Below are 24,691 nucleotides of genomic sequence, written 5' to 3' on the forward strand. Positions count from 1 at the left end.
TTTGTTCTGAGCTATTCTAGCTCCTGTTTGCATCGGCGATCGATTGTTGTTGACTGGGGATTGAGCTAGTCGTTTAACCAAAGCTGAAAGAAACTGATGATAAATTATAACTGGCTCTTTATACCACTAGTTGTGGCCTTTGGCAGGTAATGTACATTTTGACTAAGCATTTATCTGATGCATTGTTTCACAAAGCTTTTCCATTGAATATGTGTTGATCTTGAGCTTTGGTAATGAGCTTAGCTTGTGTTATTAGCTGCTTTAGCTATCGTTACTACTGACAAATAACTATTAACGGATATATCCCCGTATTGTTCACAGGTTTATTATGTGTAACCCAGTCAGTTTCAATCCATTCTTGTTATGTGGCAGTTTGCAAAAAAATGTTTACAAAATTGTATAACGTTACATATTTTGACTGTATTATAATGATTTCATTAACCCAACTGTTTTGTTGTTGTTGAAATAATGTAATAGACGGCAGGTTTAATTGAGTTTGAACTTAACAGAATAGAAGTTCAGTATCTGTCAAATATAAAAAGCACACACATTAAAGTCAAGCTGATACAAAACTCTCTGACCCGACTTGTATAAAAATATGAACTTCTTAATTTGTCTGTCGTGATCAAACTTTCCTTTTTTGATTACGTTATAGTTTTATGTAGAAATTAACTAATGCATACTTTTCAGCTTTACTCTTAAAAGGTGTTTTCTTTTATATAAATCATAACATAAATAATGATCAAATTGTGATTTGTGAAAATTAATATCTTCCTAGGGAATTTAAATTTCGTTTTTTGCAGTGACATAGTTGTTTTCTGCAGATTTCAAAGTGATATCAGTTTTCTTCATGGTTTCCTTTCACTCTGTTTACCTCTAAAAATAAACATCTGCTTGACCACCTCAACATGCCTAAATCCATTGAGTTGCTCCCATGTGATTGACTGGTTGGCTATTTGTCTTTTTAGAGCCACTCCACTCAATATATCCACTCAAATACTGTGTAGAAAAACTTGATTTGGTCAGTTTTATTTAGATGTGTTTCGGTCATGCAAGTTTTTGTGGAGAAGGAGAGGCTGTGTTATTCGGTTGTAATTTACAGCTGTCAGAGCTTAAATTAGAATTGAGAAATGAGTTCGCTGTCAATCGCTATTCTTGAATTTTTGAAGCTTCCAAAGACTAGACATAGACGCAAGTTATTCAATAACTAGTAAATTTTTAAATGCCCTTATTTACTGATGTGCATATTTTAGAAAACAAAAGTGTTTTGCGGTAAAAAAAAATAGTCTAATGCGTTGTTTGCATATTTTTCGTTTTCATTCGCACATGAGAAATTCCATGGATGTGGCATTTGCAGTAAAAACTTAAAACATAAATTCACAAAGAAAATATGTTAATATTATATTGAAATATCTGTTCACATTTTCCAAAACAACCAACCACAGAGTTATGGGATCAGAAAATATCAATCTGTAAACATGTTTTATAATTTAAATGAGGAAAATAAACATGTGTAATGAATGTGACCAAAAAAAGTCTGCAAGTTTACAGTATACAGCATACTTGGTGGAAATTCTGTGATTTTAAACTGCACAACCCAACAGAAATAATGCTAATCAAAAGGAAAAGCGTTGGCTCAAAATAGAACAAAGCTTGTGTGACTTTGCTAAATCAAATATAAAGATTTGAAAACATTGACAGAGACGTTTTTGAGTATTTTTGCAGAACTGTAAATTACAAGCCTACACAAAAAAACTACAAAGGGTTTTGATATTCTGGTGAAAACTTAATTTTGGATTTGGATTTGACATTTGGCTGGAATTGCTTAAATAAAAAAGTGCAATGTTTTGTTAAACAGTTAGACAACCCAAAACAAAGCTGAACATTTGTTTTGTGCGTGTTTACATGGTTAAATGAATTTGTGATCAGTTATTTATCAGGGCAGCAGAACATGCTGAATATTTTTTTCCATGGTCACACTCGGTCATTTTCAGTTGTAAATCTGACTAAAATAAGGATGAAAAACATACTTTGCAAAATTAATGAAAATGATTTCACCAGACGGCTTGAATAGCTCTGTTTGGAAAAAATAACTAATCAAATTAACTACAAATGTTATTTTTATTCTTGCTCCTGAATGTTTTCAACTTTGTTTACACAGAAACAGGTCTTAAATGTACCATATATTTTCTCAAATCCATGCATGCATATTTATATACATAAATTAATGTAAACCATGCACACACCTGTATTATGTCCGAAAACAACTTTCTTTTGGATGCAGTTAATCTTTGTCCAGCACTATTATTAATATTCTTTTCTATTTTCACTGCCATTTTTTTCACTAGCAGCAGTTTATTTATAATTACCAAAGATTCTTACTTTTTTTTTTTTTAATTTAAATTAAAATATGAAAATTTTGATTCAATTATTTCAATTATTTTATTTAATAATCTGTTCCAGTTGGAAATACCTCAAAATACAGAAGAAGGAGTAGCCTAGGATGCTTTATTTCTGAACTGAAGAATTTTACGGATGTGAAATCATTGTGTGATCATTTACGGATGTGAAATAATTGTGTGATCATAAGGCTCCCTCTTTCAGAAAATGGTATTCGTTGTTTCTAACATACAGTTGAAGTCAGAATTATTGGTCCCCCTGTTTATTTTTTCGGAGAGAAGATTTCTTCAACACATTTCTAAACATAATAATTTTAATAACTCATTTCTAATAACTGATTTATTTTATCTTTGCAATGATGACAGCACATACTATTTTACTATATATTTTTCAAGACACTTCTATACAGCTTAAAGTGACGTTTAAAGGCTTAATTAGGTTAACTAGGCAGGTTAGGGTAATTAGACAAGTTATTGTTTAATGATGGTTTGTTCTGTAGACTATCGAAACAAAATATAGCTTAAAGGGGCTAATAATTTTGACCTTAAAGTGGTTCATAAAAAATTTAAACTTCTTTTATTCTAGCCGAAATAAAACAAATAAGACTTTCTCCAGAAGAAAAAATATTATCAGACATACTGTGAAAATTTCCTTGCTGTTAAACATCACTTGGGAAATATTTAAAAAAGAAAAAAAAATTGAAAGGGGGGCTAACAATTCTGACATCAACTGTATATGAGTTGATAATGTAGAACTCTCAGTCCTCAAGTTGCAGGCAAGCAACCCACTGCCTGGAAACTTGCTACGTTTATGCTCCTATAAGAATCATTGTTTATGTTGCTCTCTCTCAGGATGTTAGAATGGCAAGTGGCCCTGGCTTGCCGGACAGTCTGGTGCTGGAAATCTTCCTGCATCTCCCTCATAAGGCAGTGTTGAGTGCTGGACTCACTTGCTGTCAGTGGTTTGCAGTGTCTCGGGATGAGTTCCTCTGGAAGGAGCTCTTCTACAGCTACTATCGCATCCCACGCACTGTGCCTCGGCACCCAGGTACTACAACCAATAAATCCACATGGAAGTTCTTTTAGCACATATTCACACACACAATATATCTGTGGCCAAGATTATTATTCTGAAGTTGTCTGAAGCAAGGTTATTTTAGTAAATAAAAACTAAGACTAAAATATTGACGTAAAATTTAAAAACTAAAATTAAATCAAACTATCAAAAGTCACTGAAAATAAACTGAAAACAAAAATATGATTATTAGCAAAAATATGGTTTTCAGAATTAATAATCACTCATTCTGTAAGGGAAAATCTGACTTGCGAATGTTTACAGAAATACCTGTACGGTATATATACAGGTCCTTCTCAAAAAATTAGCATATTTTGATAAAGTTCATTATTTTCTGTAATGTACTGATAAACATTAGACTTTCATATATTTTAGATTCATTACACACAACTGAAGTAGTTTCAAGCCTTTTATTGTTTTAATATTGATGATTTTGGCATACAGCTCATGAAAACCCAAAATTCCTATCTCAAAAAATTAGCATATTTCATCCGACCAATAAAAGAAAAGTGTTTTTAATACAAAAAAAAAAAAGTCAACCTTCAAATTATTATGTTCAGTTATGCACTCAATACTTGGTCGGGAATCCTTTTGCAGAAATGACTGCTTCTATGTGGCATGGCATGGAGGCAATCAGCCTGTGGCACTGCTGAGGTGTTATGGAGGCCCAGGATGCTTCGATAGCGGCCTTATCCAGAGTGTTAGGTCTTGCGTCTCTCAACTTTCTCTTCCCAATATCCCACAGATTCTCTATGGTGTTCAGGTCAGGAGAGTTGACAGGCCAATTGAGCACAGTAATACCATGGTCAGTAAATCATTTACCAGTGGTTTTGGCACTGTGAGCAGGTGCCAGGTTGTGCTGAAAAAGGAAATCTTCATCTCTATAAAGCTTTTCAGCAGATGGAAGCATGAAGTGCTCCAAAATCTCCTGATAGCTATCTGCATTGACCCTGCCCTTGATAAAACACAGTGGACCAACACCAGCAGCTGACATGGCATCCCAGACCATCACTGACTGTTTGTACTTGACACTGACTTCAGGCATTTTGGCATTTCCCTCTCCCCAGTCTTCCTCCAGACTCTGGCGCCTTGATTTCCGAATGACATGCAAAATTTGCTTTCGTCCGAAAAAAGAACTTTGGACCACTGAGCAACAGTCCAGTGCTGCTTCTCTGTAGCCCAAGTTAGGCACTTCTGCCGCTGTTTCTGGTTCAAAAGTGGCTTGAATGCGGCACCTGTAGCCTGTTTCCTGAACACGCCTGTACACGGTGGCTCTGGACGTTTTTACTCCAGACTCAGTCCACTGCTTCCGCAGGTCCCCCAAGGTCTGGAATCAGTCCCTCTCCACAATCTTCCTCAGGGTCCGGTCACCTCTTCTCGTTGTGCAGCGTTTTCTGCCACACTTTTTCCTTCCCACAGACTTCTCACTGAGGTGCCTTGATACAGCACTCTGGGAACAGCCTATTCATTCAGAAATTTCATTCTGTGTCTTACCCTCTTGCTTGAGGGTGTCAATGATGGCCTTCTGGACAGCAGTCAGGTCGGCAGTCTTACCCATGATTGAGGTTTTGAGCAATGAACCAGGCTGGGAGTTTTTAAAAGCCTCAGGAATGTTTTGCAGGTGTTTAGAGTTAATTTGTTGATTCAGATGATTAGGTTAATAGCTGGTTTAGAGAACCTTTTCATGATATGCTAATTTTTTAAGATAGGAATTTGGGGTTTTCATGAGCTGTATGCCAAAATCATCAATATTAATACAATAAAAGGCTTGAAACTACTTCAGTTGTGTGTAATAAATCTAAAATATATGAAAGTCTAATGTTTATCAGTACATTACAGAAAATAATGAACTTTATCACAATATGCTAATTTTTTGAGAAGGACCTGTATATATATTTCTCGATCTGCCAATAACGCAAACTAGGCATGTAAACTACAAATATGTTTAATATGAAGAAATATAGTCATTCTTTCATAATACTTCATAATTGTTCCTTTTTTATTTAAGATGCATTTGTATGGTTTTATGTTCAGTGTTTGTTCAGACAATTATTTTTATTACTAAGAGGAACAGGTTTGCTCGAGAGTTAATGTAAGCTGCGTAAACATTAAACTTTTCTCTGGATGTGTTCTCTTAACTTTTGCTGAACTAGAGTTGCAAAAACTAAAATCAAAACTAAATATATAAAAAGTAAATAGAAATGTGTTCACTAAATAAAGACTAAATTAAACCTATTAATGAAATTAAGTAAAACTCAACTGAAATTTATAGCCAATAATAAAAAATAGTATTGTTAGATAGTATAGTTGTTTGATTGCCACCCTGTTGCAGTACTCTATGCTGCTTTTGTTAGTAACAAAGTATTTCCTGCATTTGTGTAGCGGCTGTGTCGTGGTACAGGGAGTTCAAGAGGCTGTATGACTGCATCCCCTGTGTAGAGGTTCAGACTTTAAAGGAGCATCATGATCAGGTCCTGCATTTGGCCTTCTCTCACCGTGGCCATCGCTTCTCCTCCTGTTCCAAAGACTGCACTGTTAAGGTAAAACTGCCTACCGCCCACTTCAATAATAATTATAATAATAAAAAAAATAATAATAATAAATTATATATATATATATATATATAAAACCTGAAAAATCACATGTACATTCACAGCCTTTGCTGTGAATCTCTAAATTAAGCTCAGGTACATTCTGTTACCACTGATCATTCTTGAGATGTTCCAGCAGCTTAATTGGAGTTCACCTGTGGTAAATTCAGTTGATTGGACATGATTTGAAAAGGCATACACCTGTCTATATAAGGTCCCAGGGTTGACAGTGCAAGTCAAAGCACAAATCAAGCATGAAGACAAAGCAATTGTCTGTAGACCTCTGAGACAGGATTGTATCGAGGCACAAGGTTGGGGAAGGTTACAGAAAAATTTCTGCTGCTCTGAATGTTCCAATGAGCACAGTGGCCTCCATCATCCGTAAATGGAAGATGTTTGAAACCACCAGGACTCTTCCTAGAGCTGGCCGGCCATCTAAGCTGAATGATCGGGGGAGTTAGTCAGGGAGGTGATCAATAACCTTATGGTCACTTTGTCTGAGCTCCAGTGTTCTTCTGTGGAGAGAGGAGAACCTTACAGAAGGACAACCATCTGTGCAGCAATCCACCAATCAAGACTGTATGGTAGGGAATGGCCAAACGGAAGCAACTCTCTGCCTGGAATTTGCCAAAAGGCATCTGAAGGACTCTCAGACCATAAGAAACAAAATTCTCTGGTCTGATGAGACTAAAATTGAACTCTTTGGAGTGAATGCCAGGCGTTACGTTTGGAGAAAACCAGGCTCCGCTCATCACCAGGCTAATACCATCCCTACAATGAAGCATGGTGGTGGCAGAATCATGCTGTGGGGATGTTTTTCAGCAGCAGGAACTGGAAGACTAGTCAGGATACAGGGAAAGACGAATTCAGCAATGTACAGAGAAATCCTGAATGAAAACCTGCTTCAAAGTGCTCTTCACCTCAGACTGGGGCGATGGTTTATCTTCCAGCAGGACAATGACACACCGCCAAAGTGTGCCAAAAGCACCAAAGCACACCGCTAAAATATCAATGGAGTGGCTTCACAACAACTCTGTGAATGTCCTTGAGTGGCCCAGCCAGAGCCCAGACCTAAATCCTATTGAACATCTCTGGAGAGATCTTAAAATGGCTGTACACTGTCGCTTCTCATCCAGCCTGATAGCTTGAGAGGTACTGCAAAGAGAAATGGGGAAAAATTCCCAAAGACAGGTGTGCCAAGCTTGTGGCATCATATTCAAAAAGACTTGAGGCTGTAATTGCTCCAAAGATGCATCAACGAAGTATTGAGCAAAGGCTGTGAATACTTATGTGATTTGTCAGGTTTTTTATTTTTAATAAATTTGCAACAATTTCAAAAAATCTTTTTTCACATTGTCATTATGGGGTATTGTGTGTATAATTTTGAGGAAATAAATGAATTTAATCCATTATATATTTATTTATAATTTAAAATGCTTACATGTTTTATAATGGTTTTAGTAGAAATATTGTTGAATTAACAAAATTATTTGCATTTGACACAATGGTCTCTGCTTATAAGCAAAAAAAAAACCATGAGGGCAGTAAGCATGACCTTTTACATTAACGTTTTTATGAGAATTTTGGATTTGCGCATACAAAATGGTTAATGGAAATAGCAAGATGCACATAAAAAACATATGTGCATAACTGAGTAGGAAGAACTTTTTATTATATAAGAAAAAAATGTGCATAAACTACGATGGAAACGCTTTTACTGAACAAATTCCAGTATGCACATTAAAGTCATGTGATTTTGTTATAAGAGATGATGTGATGATAAAAATGTTTGTGAATAGACAAACCAGCCAGCTGAGCACATTGTAAAACATCTGAAATGTTATTTTAGTCATTCTAAAACGCCTTAACCATTTCAGTATTTGTGTTATTATATTATTAAAGACTTCCAGAACTGTCAAGAGCGTCCATACTGCTTCAAATGCCACCACGCATGTATTACATGTCGGCATTTGTCTTCTGAGGCACAAGTAATTCATTAACTAAAAAAAAGATTCACGCAGCTTCTCCTACGGCAGTAATTATGTTTTTAATTTTGATATTTGGCACCAGTTAATCAGTAAGTGACAATTTTGTTCTTTTTGACTCATTGGATGGAAACGCTGATTTATTTGCATGTCTTTTATGAGATATTCCAGTTTTGCACAAACATTCGATTTGCATCATTTGATGGAAACATAGCTACTGATGGTATTCCACATCTAAACTTTTAATTGTCTTTAAATATGGTTACACCTAATATGAAAATAAACGATTAATTAATTATTTGATGTTTTTAGGTAGGACATCATGTAAAGTGATTAGTAAATTGATTATATAAGTTATAAATAACCACTATTTTTGTCCGTCTATATTAAAAACATACTATTCATACATCTTATTAACAATCTAAGGACAATCTATACAATTAAAAAAAACATACACAAATGCATACATTGCATTTTGGTTATATGCAACAAACAACCAAACATGGCAGAGTTGGCATGGCATCTTACAGCACAGTATTCCACATCTAAACTTTTAATAATCTTGAAATATGATAGAGTGTAATATACATATACAGGGGTTGGACAGTGAAACTGAAACACTAGTGTTGGAGGATTCATGGCTAAATTTGACCAGCCTGGTGGCCTGGTGTTCATTGATTGCACATTCCACCAGTGCAAAGTATGAAAATTTAATTAGCGGAATAATACCACAGTTTTGCTTAAAATATTGCAATGCATACAACATTATGGGCAACATATCAGTGTTCAAAAGAGGACAAATTGTTGGTGTGCAACCTGAAAGAGATGTCCAGGTGCTAACCTGGACTGTATACCAAAAACATAAAACCACAGCTGTCCAACTCACTGCAGAATTAAATATGCAGCTCAACTCTCTTGTTTCTAAATTATTATGAATAAATGATTTTTCATAATTTAATACATTTGTTTAAAAATCACCATCGGAAAAATATTGTAAAGTTCTAAGATGTGTGCTTATGTTTTCAAGATGTAAGGGAAACCTCATGATATTTTTAGTATTAATAACATTTAAAATGTGTTTAAAAATCTTCTTTGTGACCGTATGAAGCTCAAACTAGCACGAGACAGATGTTATAAGGCATATTTAAACTAATAATAATAATACAAAAAGACACAACCATATTTCTCTTTAAGCGATCTGCAATGGTAGATGATTTTGTCTTTACTGCCCCTAAATAGTATTTACTAAATATATACACGTTGCTGTATATAACATTTGAGCTTTGAACATAAATAAGCATTTATTTAAAAAACAGATTTAATATAGATTTATGTTCATTTGTGTATTAACACTGCTTTACTGTTCACATTTGGTGCTTTTACAGCTTTGGAACACCGAGCAGTCCGATGGCACCATCTCTTTGGTTCACAGCTGCAGCATGCGACAGTATAACTGGGGCTACACTCAGTTCTCTCAGTTTAACGCTGATGACACACTCCTGCTGGTGTCAGGGGTCTACCTGGGCCCACATCACTCCTCTGCTGGAGAGATTGCAGTCTTCAGTTTGGGTAGAGACAGCTATTATATACATTGCCCACACACCAACAGTAACTGTAAGCTGATAAGTGATTGGTGCTGTTTGAATCCGTAGACAACTACACTCTGCTGTCCCGTGTGAGAAATAAGCCCTATGATGTGTTTGGCTGCTGGCTGAATGAGACTCACCTTATTTCTGGTAACCTGCATTGGATTGGCAACATGACTTCCTGCTCGGTGCTCTGGCTCAACAATGCCTTCCAGGTCTGAATTTGTTCAGTTCTTGTCTGGTCTTACACTGTGTCTAGAGCAGATGCATGTAATGTTACTAGCAATAGAAGTGTCTACAGTAGGTGTTATGTGGTGCGGCACAGCATATGACTAGCACCCCTAACTTCCCAGAGGTCATGGAATTTCTTGATTTATTATGGAATTTTAAAAAGGTCCATTCCACACATTGAATGCCAGGGAATTTATTTGTATATGATGAGGTCAGATGCAAAAACCTTTAAGTGCCGTCTGAAATTACCATCAAAAATAAGCATTATTCTCAGCCTCCATTGTTTATGTTGAGTTATTTCACTTTGAAGACCATGAAACGAACTTAATATTTGCCATTAAAGGGAAATTACTGAACCTACACACAAGAGCCTGATATAAATGCCCATTTTAGAATTAAATTTCAAACGGCATTAAGAGTAATAAAGAATAATTTATATATATATTTAACGGAGAGAAGATTTTTTCAACACATTTTTAAATATAATAGTTTTAATAACTCATTTCTAATAACTGATTTATTTTATCTTTGCCATGATGACAGTAAATAATATTTGACTAGATATTTTCCAAGACACTTCTATACAGATTAAAGTGACATTTAAAGGCTTAACTAGGTTAATTAGTTAACTAGGCAGGTAAGGGTAATTAGGAAAGTTATTGTATAACGATGGTTTGTTCTGTAGACTATCGAAAGAAAATATAGCTTAAAGGGGCTAAAAATTTTGTCCTTAAAATGATTTTTTTTTTTTTTTATTAAAAACTGCTTTTATTCTAGAAGAAAAAATATTATCAGACATACTGTGAAAATTTCCTTGCTCTGGTAAACATCATTTGGTAAAAAAAAGAAAAAATTGAAAGGGGGACTAATAATTCTAACTTCAACTGTATATCCAATCTTGGTCCTGGAGGGCCGGTGTCCCTTCAGAGTTTAACTCTAACTCTATCAAACACGCCTGCCTAGAATTTTCAACTATACCTAGTAAGAGATGGTTAGCATGTTCAGGTATGTGTGATTAGGGTTGGAGCTAAACTCTACTCTTTCCCACTCATCAACTGGCAATCACTTGCCAAATACAGTCACCAGACTAGGTTAAACATGGGAGGATAATATACATTTTACAAGCTTTGGCTTAAGATTAGATGGCAGAAAAGCTAAATATAAAGTTTGTAAACCACTATCGAGCTCTCAAATATGGGAGAGGGAGCATTTCACAGCCACACCAACAATTAGTACCTCTGATTTTTATTTTTATTTTTTCAAAAAAAAACCTTAGGTAAATTTATCATCCATTGTTGTTCTTATAGTGACTATTAAAGTTATGCAAAATAAGTGAAAACCATTTTAATATTATGCAAAGCACAACAGCAGCCGCCTTTCTGTTCTTTACAGACCATTTCAATGTGGTCATGTCACTGGCCCATGAATGTTAATGATGTTAAACTATTTCCTAACTGTAACAAGGCAATTTAATCATAACTCGATTTTAAATCAGCTATCATAACATTATTTTTCAATATGTGGACCTTTTTGGATTTTCAGAAGCTATAAAAATTTAAATTATATAAAACAGGAAATACGTTAGGACCATTGTTATTGTTTACATACCTCAAAATGGACTATAGGTCATGGAAATCAGTGAAAGTTAGGGAATTTGGTATTTGACTTAGATTGAAAACCCTGCTAGTAGTAAACCAATGCCCCGATCGATTTCTGACATTCCAAATGGTTGTTTTTTTTCACATAAAGTGTAGACAGCTTCCAACTATTCCTGAGTGTCAACAAAATTAAAAGTCGCATCTGTTATAGACACTATGTGCTAGTTCCAAAATTACCTGTAGATGAAGAACTTTAAAGCATACATTTCTTACTAGCCATGAATTTTATTTTTTATTTCATTAAAAAATGTTTTTGTATTACCCATTCCAGTGTTTCTAATCTTCCACATAGATTAATGATGAGTTAGTTATGAAAATTAAACAAAAACCAAACTTTCTGCCTATGGTGTATGGAATTATTTAGCTTCTTAGCAGTATTTCAAATTTTCACACTGTGTTACCTTTTTCCATGTTCAGGGCATTGAGTCAGAAAACGTGAACGTGGTGAAGCGTCTCTTTAAAATCCAAAACATAAATGCCAGCACCATCCGCACTGTAATGGTGGCCCACTGCCGTCGACACGACTCCCCTGACCTTCTTTTGGACTATGAAGCCCAGGCCCAGCGGACGCAGCAGCACCAGCCTCTCTTCTTTGATCTGGGAAATACAGACAGTGAAGAGGAGGGTGAAGATGATGCAGAAGAGGAGCGAGGAGAAAAAAGAATTGCAGCACATCTGCCCTCATTGAAACCATCTGGGCTTCATCATGTTTTACATGTAAGCTTTAAGAGCTACTGTCTGTAGTTAAAGGGAGAGTTCACTCAAAAATATAAATTTCCTCTCATTCTAGTGCTGAGATGCCCAATGTAGGGCCCGCGGGCCAAAGTTGGCCCATTGTAACCTTTGATTTGCCCCACCAACCCATCTGAGAAGAGAGTGTGTAAGATGGAGAGGGTTGGGACGAATGCCTTTAACACAGAGATCGTCATTTCTAATTTGACATAACCTTTTTTGTTGGTTTGCTGAGCTACAAAAAAGCTAACTGATATTAAATGTTTCAATTAAATGTTGTAATAATCAGATTTTTGAAAATGAAGACTTCGGCAAGCAAATCAAGGCAAAAACTAGTGTAATTCTGTTATAAACTAGATTGTTTTGTTTTTACTGTATTAAAGTCAGTAAAATATAAAAACAAATGACTGTATTAGTTAATATAAAGCAATGTTTTCTAGTCATTTTTTAACATTATTAAATAAATTAGGAAATCACCCATGGAAACTATATTTACCTTCGGCATACCAGCCTCAATCAAGTTTGGTTTGTGGCACTTCATAAGAAAAAGTTTGAGCACTCCTGCTCTAGTAGTTTTACTTCTGTTGCACACAAAACAAGTTAACCTGAAGAATGTTGGGAAAAAAGCAGCCAATGAAATCAGTAGTTGGAAGAAAAGTACTGTGGAAGATTTTCCAACATTCTTCAGTATATCTTCCTTTCCTGTTCAACAAAAGACAGAAAACAAGTGGATGATGAGTAAATGATCATATGGTTTTAATTTTTGGGTGAACTACCCCATGCCTTTGGAAAGATACAACTAGAATGAAATTGTGAAAAATGAACTAACATTGACTTTCAACATAATTTGTTAAAGTTTTTGGTAATATATTAAGTTGAAGAAACATCATTCTTTTAAGTGTTGAAGTCATTTTTACATTTGATGTTTTATTTTTACAGTCTAGAAAAAAATCTTGTACAGAATCTTTAGCATTTTGTTGGTGTATTTTGTATACTGCGCATGTTTTGCTGGTGTATTTTGCATACTGTGGCACAATTGCAAATATGCATCCTAATGTTTGCATTTGCCAAATTGCAAATGCAGGTCAATTGTTAGGGCTATTTCCATATGCTTGCAAAGACACAATACATAGATGGAAAAAAAGGATACCATCTTTTAATTGAGTAAACATGATTATAATAATGTTATCACTTCTTCAAAAACAGCGGTGAGGGCATAATGGAATATAAAATCAATAATTCCTTACAGATATCATAATATTTTTGGTAGTGTATATATATGATAGAAAATTACGAAAAGGATGAGTTTTAGAGCTGCTAGTTAACACTGAATCTAAACATCTTTGTATGAAATCAGAGTTGACACATCTGTGCCCATAGCCTAAGAATGGCCTCTGCTTGTTATAAAAAAAAAGACAGACATCCATGCACTACAATTGCATATTTAGTTCTAAAATAAATCACATTGTAAAAGTTTTTTTTTTTTTAAATCAAAGAAAACAGACCATAGCAAAAGGAAAACTATTTACAGTGACATTGACAGTTTGTTTATTTGCTGCCATTAGAGTTGTCAGAGCATAGCCACTCGTGAGCGGGAGTTAGAGACGAAGGTGGCCAGGCTGATGGGCAGCAGACGCACCAAAGCTCCGGAACTAAATGTGGTGTCTCCCTCATCTGTCGGAGAAGGAGAGGACATGACCTATCTGCTCTTCACCACTGGCAGCCTCACATATTCCCCTCACCAAATAGGTCAATTGCTGATTGGTTAATCTGCTTATTCCTTACATGAGGGGTATCAAACTCAATTCCTTGAGGGCCGCAGTCCTGTATAGTTTAGTTCCAACTCTGCTTCAGTACAGTTACCTGTAGGTTTCAAACAAGCCTAAAGCACTGAATTAGTTTGATTAGGTGTGTTTAATTAGGGTTGGACCAAAACTGTGCAGAGCTGCAGCTCTCCAGGAACTGAGTTTGACACCTGTATCTTGCATTGACTGTTCATATTGAGTTGATGTGTGTTTTAGGTATCAAACGGATTATGCCTGATCAAATGACAACGTGTGGTCCTGTATTGGGTGAGGAGCGCAGTTCTGAGGAATTCTTTGACTCGCTGGATCATGTGATTGACATACACGGTCACATCATCGGCATGGGTCTGTCACCTGACCATAGGTGCGTGTGTGCGTGTGTGTCTGTGCTGTTTAGCAGATGACTGATATGCAATTCATTCAGCAAGCTTATACAGCTTCAGTACATTTTTAGAGTATGATATTATCTTGCAATTGCAAAGCTAGAGTGTTTTCAGAATGTTGCTATTATATGGCATACATTGCAAGCAAAGTCACTTCCTCAAACTTGGAATAATGAATGTCCAGAGAGCTGTATTTAGATCTTTTTTAAAGTTTTAGTTAATCAATGTATTTAAAATGATGTAAAAACAGGGGGTGTCACTTTTGCACATTTTGTTGACTATAAGTTACATTGCAACTATATGCCTATATATAATTCCATTAGAGTGCCAGTAGACTGTGTGCTCCACCAACAGATATTCAATGTCCTGACTAAAAGAAACCCTGCAAGTCCAACCTCACAATCTACCAATACTCTAATGAGAATTAGTTGAGATGTAGTTGCATTGGAACCTAAAATCAAGAAAATATGTTAAAGGGGCAATCAAAATAAAGTGATACCAAACAGGGTTTCCAAGGGTGCTGGAAAAAACAAACAAAAAAAATATTAAGACCCTGGAAAAGTTTTGAAAATAAACATACATAGATACAGGTCCTTGAAAGTGTTTGACTTTATTTTGTGCAAGAAGTGCTCCATCCATTGATGTTTTTCACTTTTTGTCCTATGTATACTAGTTTGCTCGATTTATGTAAGTTACACCAATTTATACATTATGTTAAGTGTTTCCTACATAGATGCTTTGTGTTGTACATTGTCATGATGTTCACATGTACACACAAAAAGTACAACATTGCAAAAAAATAGGCTGAAACCAATGAGGGCTCTATTTGAATGATCTAGGCTCAAAGTCTAAAGCACATGGTGCAAAAGCACCAAGGGTGTGTCCGAATTCACTTTTGCTATTTTAAGGGCGGAAAATACACTTTGCGCCCCAGTGCATGGTCTAACAGTGTTGTGCTTATTCTCTTAATGAGTTATGGGTTTGTTTTGAGCAAAACGTGCATTAAACCAATCAGAGTATCGTCTTACATCCCCTTTAGGAGTCAGTTGCGTCCTGCCATGACCCATTCACTATTTACATGGTGGACTTTGTAAGTGGAAAAACTAAAAGCTTCACTAGCAAGAAAACAGTTAAACAGACCATCTGCAGCACGGGGAAAAGAACGAGCCTCCTCCATTCGGCCTGTTTAATTTACTTTTACTCTTTACTTTACTCCTTTACTTTCATGGAGTAAGGAAACAGTGTTGTACGCACTCCACTGAAGATATCCAATAGACTACATATTTAATTTAGATTTTTAAGTGCAAAGATTTGTTTCAAAACTATTTATAAATTCAGTTCTAATTTCCAGCAAATGAATAAATGAACAGTAATAACGATGTGTGGTCAAAAACAAATAAAAATATGTATAAAAAAATAATACTGCTAATAATAATAACATTATACAATTGCAAATTGTCATGAATGAACTGGAAAAAAGGCATGAAGGCATGTTTTTTGTTTATGTAGACAAATAATAATTTTTGTAACATTTTAATCCTTTAATTTTTTTATATGTAAAGATATTTTTCTATTGCTGTACATCCTGTTTGTATTAAGCAATGTGTATGCGTTTGAACCCACATAGGCCCATAACTAACGCGCTCTGCACTGAACTTTAGACCTGTTTTTAGCTGGTCAATGGTGTGGTCTAATTCAGTTCCTCAAAATAGCAACGCGTCAACATTGCGCTCTATATACCTCTATTTTAGACCAGCACACCCATGAGTCCACAAAGTAGCACAAATGAATTTGCTATTTAAACAACATGGCGCAAAACTTGAAAATTACTGTTGCGCTGGTCTGAAAATAGCAACAAATTGTCAAACATGCCTTGCGCCTTATTGTGCTGGGTGTATGTATTGTGCCCTGAAATTCAATGCTTGAAAAATGCAAGTTTGAAAGTATTTTTACATATGTAACTTTTTTTCAAGGTCCTAATTTGAAGTTAGCTAAAGTGTTGGAACCCTGTAAAAAGCTAAATGAAGTAAATTAAATGCCATGAAAAATCAAGGAAGCATTAGCAATTAAAGGGCACCTATGATGAAAATTAACTTTTGTAAGCTGTTTGGATAGATCTGTGTATGTATAGTGTGTCCACAGTAATATTGGAGTGGTATAAACACAACAAGTCTCTTTTCCTAACGTTAAAATAGGACCCTAAATTTGGTTGTATCTCATCATTTCAGAAAGGCTTGAATAAACTCCACCACAAATACATCAAATAAACTTACTTGGTATTTTTGACTAATGAGCTGTATTTCGGCTTCATCCCTGTCTGTCTCTTATCACTGACTGCTGTTCATCTGATCTAACGCAGGTGAAGCAGGCGTGCATGGGAATGGTGGGCAGGGAGAAGCAGCTCATTTGCATTTAAAGCCACAGGCTACAAAAACAGCTACACTGTACTCAGACACCAAAATGGGCAGATTCTGGAGGCTATAATAAATAATCTGATGGGTGTTTTGAGCTGAATCTTTAAAGACACATTCAGAGAGAAAAAGTCTTACATCTTTTAAAAGGGGTAAAATAGGCGCCATTAAAAGTGTCAGCTGTTATTCAGTATTTGTCTGCTCGCAGGTACTTGTATGTGAACAGTCGAGCATGGCCAGCGGGCTGTGTGATCTCCGACCCCATGTCCCCTCCACCAATCGCTGAGGAGATTGATCTGCATGTGATTGATCTTAAGAGTCTGAGGGAGGAACGCCGCAGCCTTCGAGCTCACCGGGCCTTCACACCTAATGATGAGTGTTTCTTTATCTTCCTCGACGTCAGCAGAGACTTTGTTGCCAGGTAATATACACATTGTATCAGCAGTGGCAAATTATTCAGCCAAAAATGAATACGTACTTACACAAATGGTTCCAAACCTTTATGAGTTCCTTTATTCTTTGGAACACAAATAAAGAGTATTTGAAGAAAGTGAACAACCTGTAACCACTGACTTTCATAGTAGGAAAAACAAGTACTATGGAAGTCAGTGGTTCCAGGTTTACAGCTTTCTTCGAAATATCTTCTTTTGTGTTTAAGAGAAGAAAGAAAATCAAACCGGTTTGGAACAAGTAAAGAGTGACAGTAGCATTGAGTGCATTTAATTTGCCATAGCATTCTTTAGTATTTAAAGGGATAGTGCAACAAAAGTAAAAAAATCCTGTCATTATTTACTTACCTTCCACTTGTGACAAAATTTGGCTTGACACAATAGAAGATTCATCCACTGGTTACCAACATTCTGCAAAGTTTTTCCTTTTGTGTTCAGCAAAAAAAAAAGTCATATGTTTGAAATAAGTGGAGGATGGGAAATCTAAAGACAGAATTGAAACTATAATGTGTACTGTATTGTTCATGACTAATTAAGCTTTTAAGATAATTGTAAGTGCATACTTTCAATACCATGATATTTGACTTGAAGAATACATTTAATGAGCTAATGTGCATTTCAGCATGTTAGCTTTTTACATGAGATTTTTTGTTTGGCTCTAAAAACTGTCTGATATGGGACAGTTCACTTCAGAATTAAAATACTGCCATCATTGTTACTCAAGTTTTTTTTTTTTTTTTTTTTGCTAACAAAAGAAGATATTTTAAAGAATGTTGGACACCTGTAACCAATGACTTCTGAAGTATTTGTTTTCCCTCTGTGGATGTCAGTGGTTACAGGTAGGCCCATACAAAATCTGCGTGGGCAGAAATCCACAGATTTCTGCATATTTTTAGCTCATCGAGTCTATTTATTCACTTGTGTAAATGTGTGTAAATTTATATTTATTCAGTTTTTAAATTAGTTTCAGTAATATTATTGACTAAAATGAAAATGTTTATATGGTTTATTTACAATACAGTTTGTAAAGTAATATTTTCTGTCTTTTAGTAGAACTTTTGTTTTAAAGACTTGCTTTGTTTATCAAATAAGTAGATCTAATTGGATTTGCATTGGAAACATTAAATAAGAGATAAAAAATTATTATTTTTTATTTCATATATTAAGCTTTTAGTAATGATACTCCCAGAGTCATTCCACATAAATCCACATACTTTTTACAAAATTCTCAGCAGAAATAGCAAAAATTTTATTCAACAATATATTCAAGAGGATAACAGTTTAATTAGGGCTGCATATTGGATATTGGACAAAAACTGACATTGCAATATTTAAGTTATGATCATCATTTAACAGGATGACTTGTAACTCTATTTGGAATGAATTCATCATTTTACATTGATTGGGATTATTTTACAGAGGAGTATCTGCATAAATAACAATACAATTAAACAGATACAAATTTATTTCTCTGTGGAATCTGTGGAATAATATTGAGGCACAGAAATTCTGAAATAATATATGTACATTCTTTATTGTATAAATAATTAAATACAATTTATTTTGGTTTATATACCATTTTAACCACTTGGTTTAAGTTTACTTAAAGTCACAGGTCTTAAATACATATCTAAATGAAAATCTTTCACTCTACTTTAGGGTTTAACTTTGCGATGACCCCAGTAGTCACATGTTCTGAACTGTGGTGCTGATTTACTATAATACCAACTTGACATTGCTAATCCTGTGATGTGACTATTGCAGATTCACACATTGCGATATTGATGTTGAAATGATATATTGTGCAGCCCTAAATGTATTAAATTTAAAGAATATATAAAAATAAAATAAACGTTCAGTCTTTTTCATTTGAATCTTCTATGACTTACTTAAAGCGTATTTAATCATGTTTTTTGTGTTTTATAATTATTAGATTACTTGATCCATTTTATTTCTTGAAGTTACCACTTAGTACCCCCTTGCAGACCCCAGTTTAAAAAAAAACAACAACAGCTTTTTATGACTTTAACTTTGCAGAAGGTCAGAGGAAGTCATACAGACTGCAATCACAGTGGCATTTGGTATAAGAGCAAGATGCTTCAGCTTAAACTACACTCACTGGCCACTTTATTAGGTACACCTGTCCAACTGCTCATTAAAGCAAATTTCTAATCAGCCAATCACATGGCAGCAACTCAATGCATTTAGGCATGTTGACATGATCAAGACGATATGCTGCAGTTCAAACTGAGCATCAGAATGGGGAAGAAAAGTGATTTAAGTGACTTTGAATGTGGCATTGTTTTTGGTTCCAGACAGGCTAGTCTGAGTATTTCAGAAACTGCTGATCTACTGGGATTTTCACAAACAACCATTTCTAGGGTTTACAGAGAATGGTTTGAAAAAGAATATATCCAATGAGCGGAAGTTTTGTGGGCACAAATGCCTTGTTAATGCCAAAGGTCAGAGGATAACGACCAGCTGATAGAAAGAAAACAGTTACTCAAATAACCACTCATTACAACCGAGGTATCCAGAAGCGCGTCTCTTAACACAGAGCATGTCCAACCTTGAGGCGTATGGGCTACAGCAGCAGAAGACCACACCGGGTGCCACTCCTGTCAGCTAAGAACAGGAAACTGAGGCTACAATTCACACAGGCTCACCAAAACTGGACAACAGAAGATTGGCAAACGTTGTCTGGTCTGATGAGTCTCAATTTCTGCTGCAACATTTGGATTGTAAGGTCAGAATTTGGCATCAACAACATGAAAGCATGGATCCATCTTGCTTTGTATCAACGGTTCAGGCTGCTAGTGGTGGTGTAATTGTCTGGGGGATATTTTTTTGACACACTTTTGGCCCATTAGTACCAATTGAGCATCGTGTCAATGCCACAGCCTACCTGAGTATTGTTGCTGACCATGTCCATCCCCTTATAACCACAGTATACCCAATTTCTGATGGCTACTTTCAACAAGATAACGCATCATGTCATAAAGTGCGAATCATCTCAGACTGGTTTCTTGAACATGACAATGAGTTCACTGTACTCAAATGGCCTCCACAGTCACCATTCTCAATCCAATAGAGCAACTTTGGGATGTAATGGAACGTCATTTGTGATGTCAATATGGGCCAAAGTCTCAGAGGTATATTTCTAGTACCTTCTTGAATCTATGCCACGAAGAATTAAGGCAACTCTGAAGGCAAAAAAGTGGTAAGGTGTACCTAATAAAGTGGGCAGTGAGTGTATGACATCATTCAGTCTGAGAGTGTCAGACATTATTAATATTTTCTTGTCAGTTTCAGAATTTTCCACACATCACCAAGTAGAAAGTTGGAATTTCTGCCATCATTTACAAGGTCTGCAAGTGTGAAGCCTAGTTTTAAAATGTTTCCATTTGATCAGATCTTACAAGCCGAGTAATCCAGCCTTTACTAAATATTTACTTTTATGTTTAGTACAGTATGCTAAAAGTGAGATATAACAGCAGTATTACTATGGAAATGGTTTATTACTGAAATACTGATTCTCAGAAATAGATTAAATGTTTCTAGTTGCACCTACATTTTTGTTTTTATTGCGAAAAATGTTTTCCTGCTGATATGCTATTCAAAGGAACCAAACATATGAGTGGCAAGTCAAAAAAACGGCAGTAAACATAGTCTTATGTGTGTCCTTTTGGAAAATCATGGCAATATTCATATAACAACATCATATTTTATATCGGGAGTCAGTATAATTAATACCTACAATTGTCACTTTTTTTCCACATGCCACATCTTTATAGATTAACACCAGTACAAAACTGTAGTAGAATGTAGAAGTGTAGAATCCTCCTAACACCTTTAGATGTTTTCATTTAGTGTCATTGTGTGTGCAGTGGTGCAGAGGACAAGCACGGTTACATCTGGGACAGACACTACAATATCTGCCTAGCGCGCCTGCAACACGATGACGTGGTCAACTCAGTGGCCTTCAGTCCAGCAGACCAGGAGCTGCTGCTTTCTGCCAGCGATGACTCCACCATCAAAGTGTGGCGGTCACCACGCATGGTGCGCCTCAGCCAGGCCCCCCGACCCCCATCCCGCGCTCACAAACTGCTTTCCTCCTTGCTCGGCCACAGAAGTATTAACGTAAACGGTAAGCCCTGACCATCACACTGGCGCATTTATAACAAAAACCTAGAGACTGACACTCCCTGAGCAGAGAAGGTCATGCGTGAGGTCAAGAATGGGAGGATGGGGAGGAGGAAGACACTTAGTGGCACTACTAAAGAATGTACTGTGATCTACCAGATCCCTGAAAGATGAATAGAGAATCAGTTTTTTGTTTTATTTAACGTCACCTCAAATGGACATGAAACATGGAAGGTGAACTTCAATAAGATGTGACTTCAAGAGCAAAGAAACAAGAATATTATATGATGATATATTATGGTTCGTTTTACAACTCCCCTAATGTTAGACAGTTGAGTTTGAATCCATTCAGCCGATTTCTGGGTCTTCTTAGTCGATATGGCTATTCTCTCTCTAGGAACCTTGCGCTAAAGTTCCCAGCAATAACTATCGAGAAAATAGCAACTTTTCATTTTCTGTCAATCTTAGTAAACAATGAAATTACAGAAAATTCAAGCTTCAAATAGGAAAATTATTGACAGTTTTTGAGCGAGATGCTGACGGTCTAATCTGATTCAATGTTCTAAGCTAAGCTAAACATGCTCCTCGCCAGACCAGAGATCAGCTGAATAGATTCAACAATGGTAATACTCTAGGGGAGCTGAAAAATGAGCCATAATATAATAAATTAATAATTTCCCCCAAAAAAGTAGAGCGTTGCTTTAAAGGGGAAGTGAAGCACAAGTTTACATTATTTTGTACATTGGTTTCCACTTTAATGAAAATATATTAAACAAACTCGATTAATAAAACCATTTAGCAGAAAACGGCATGTTTTACTATAGTTATTAAACCTAGGCTGCCGCCATCTTGGAATATCATTGTGTCTGACGTCATGGGGTTGGTTCCGTTCCCACAGCTGAACAGATACAGTGGAAATAATGGACTGAACACGGAAACTGTAAAGCCTAATTTAATGCAATGCGTGAAGTTGTGGATGTGGAGCTGCTGCAAATACAAACATCAGATGTGTGTCTAATATAAAAGTATATTTATTCTATTTTTACTCTTTTAATTACTGATCATTTGATGCGCTTTGATCCATTCTCTGTATTCCGCTGCCTGTCTGGGTTTGAACAATGTTGAGCGATCGAGCTGATCGACTTTAAGAGGGAATATGTCTTGAAATAATCCACAGAGATGTGACTTAGTAAAGCGTGAAGGTATGTATCATTTTAATCATTGCATTAGTCTGAAAGTAAATCCCCTCGTCAGGCAGCGCTGGAGCAGCATGAGAGAGTGGACCACAGCGCATCAAACGAAAGATATTAACAATAGAAAAATACACAACTTAAGACACTTAAATGCTTGTATTTGTTGTATTTGCACCAGCTCTGTGATGCCCGTCCACAACTTCATGCATTGGGTTAAATTAGGCTGTCCAGTCTCTGTGTACAATCATGGTTGAAACCCAGACAGGCAGTCAGGCATTGTAATACAGAGAATAGAGCAAAGCGCATCAAATGATCAGTAATTTAAAGTGAAAAAAATAATAAATATATATACTTTTATATTAGACACACATCTGATGCTTGTATTTTTGCAGCAGCTCCACATTCACAACTTCACCCATTGCGTTAAATTAGGCTTTACAGTCTCCGTGTTCAGTCCATTACTTTCACTGCATCTGTTCAGCTGAGGGAACAGAACTAACCCCGTGACGTCAGACAGCAACATTCCAAGAAGGCGGTACCCTAGGTGTAAAATCTATAGTAAAACATGCCGTTTTCTGCTAAATGGTTACATCGAGTTTGTTTAATATATTTTCATTAAAAAGGAATCCAGTGTACAAAATAATGTAAACTTGACTGAGTGCTTCATTTCCCCTTTAAGTTTATTTTCACACATGTGTGCAGTTGTTAAAACTAGTTAACTGTTTTGGTTGCGTGAGCATGTCTGCACATTTTTAAAGTTTTTTTTTTCCTCAGCACCTTGTGTAATAGGTGTTACTAAAATACTTGATGGTCTGAAGAACAAGAATGTGATCAAATCATTTAAATATTCACTAATGGGAAAACAAAACTACAGAGGAACAATGATGGGTCATTTGTGTTGATCTTTGGTTCAGTTTGACAGGCTACAGAATGACAATGCAAGTGTTTACATCTGAGGTTCTCCATCTATGCCTTTATTAATAAAATCAGTTGTGTATTTTGGCATACAGGTGTTATATTGAAAATTCCAAAGACAGTAAAAGCCTTCTTGTTGAACGTTCAGTGCTTTATACAATCATTCTGTTTTAACAATGCACCATTGCTACACTTCTGTTATGGTGGCAGGTTTATTTTTATAATTAAAGGGATAGTTCAGCCAATTGTCATTTATTTTCCCTCGTGTGGTTTTAAACCATTGTGTTGAACACAAAAGAAGAAAGTTCAACTGAAAGAATAGGTTTTGAAAAAGTGAAGGGTAACAATTTTTGCAGATTGAATTGTCAAAATGACCAAATACCAGAAGAAAAGCTCTGGTTGACTGCACACTATTACCTTCTCCATGATCAATTTTATACAACTTAATGTCTCTGACTGTTACTGAACGCAAAATATCAGGATGTTTTGCTACACCCAGAGGCATGTTTAAAAGGATAGTTCACCAAAAATTTTAATTAACCCACTATTTAATCCAAGAAAGCTGAAAACCTGTAACCATTGATTTTTGTAGTAGGAAAAACCGATACTATGGAAGTCGATGGTTACAGGTTTCCAGCTTTCTTCAAAACATCTTCTTTTGTGTTCAACAGTAGGAAAAATGGAGCTACTAAAGGGTAAGTAATGGCAAAATTGAACGTTTTGGGTGAACTAACCCTTTAACTCACACTTTACCAGTCGTAAATATTCAGCAAAGGTGCTCGTTTGTTATTATCTCTGATGTCATGAAATGCACCCCCTATACATAAAGCTCATCTGTAAACTGGTCAATCTGTTACTCGTGTGTAAGTGTGTTTGTGTGATGGCTTATTGTTGGTTTCATTTTGATTCCTTAAGTTATGTCTGATCTCTTGGAACAATTCAGTTTGTGTTTAGTTTCCTGCATTTGTCTGTGCGGTCGTAAGTACATCCGTTTTGCTTTAATGGACCTGGTTCTCTGAGCTTGTGAATCTGATTTTCCCAGCCGACCTTTGCTTGTTCGCCATCGTTAGATTTTGTAGAATTGTGAAATGTGTAAAATTGATTTGATCTATTAAACGTTTTTCTTTTATCAGAT

The 24,691-nt window shown here is 35.8% G+C and overlaps 1 protein-coding gene across 1 annotated transcript; it reads left to right on the forward strand.

Moving 5' to 3' along the window:
- Positions 1-13: 13 nt before the first annotated feature.
- On the forward strand, positions 14-24,690 carry fbxw5 (F-box and WD repeat domain containing 5). Its single transcript, XM_056458446.1, has 10 exons — positions 14-146; positions 3,252-3,447; positions 5,857-6,014; positions 9,436-9,619; positions 9,703-9,851; positions 11,943-12,242; positions 13,823-14,006; positions 14,279-14,426; positions 17,065-17,277; positions 21,193-24,690. Exons 2-10 carry the CDS (start codon positions 3,261-3,263, stop codon positions 21,461-21,463), a joined length of 1,794 nt encoding a protein of 597 aa, XP_056314421.1. The 5' UTR covers positions 14-146; positions 3,252-3,260; the 3' UTR covers positions 21,464-24,690.
- Position 24,691: the final 1 nt, after the last annotated feature.

Source organism: Danio aesculapii, chromosome 5, assembly GCF_903798145.1.
Source record: "Danio aesculapii chromosome 5, fDanAes4.1, whole genome shotgun sequence".
Classification (NCBI taxonomy): domain Eukaryota; kingdom Metazoa; phylum Chordata; class Actinopteri; order Cypriniformes; family Danionidae; genus Danio; species Danio aesculapii.

What these genes read in the sequence shown, in the direction of transcription:
- fbxw5 (XM_056458446.1), top strand. Translation starts at nt 3,261, where the DNA reads ATGGCAAGTGGCCCTGGCTTGCCGGACAGTCTGGTGCTGGAAATCTTC. An exon ending in GGTCTGTCACCTGACCATAG is followed by an intron (nt 14,427 to 17,064) that starts GTGCGTGTGTGC and finishes GTCTGCTCGCAG; the next exon opens with GTACTTGTATGTGAACAGTC. An exon ending in AGCAGAGACTTTGTTGCCAG is followed by an intron (nt 17,278 to 21,192) that starts GTAATATACACA and finishes TTGTGTGTGCAG; the next exon opens with TGGTGCAGAGGACAAGCACG.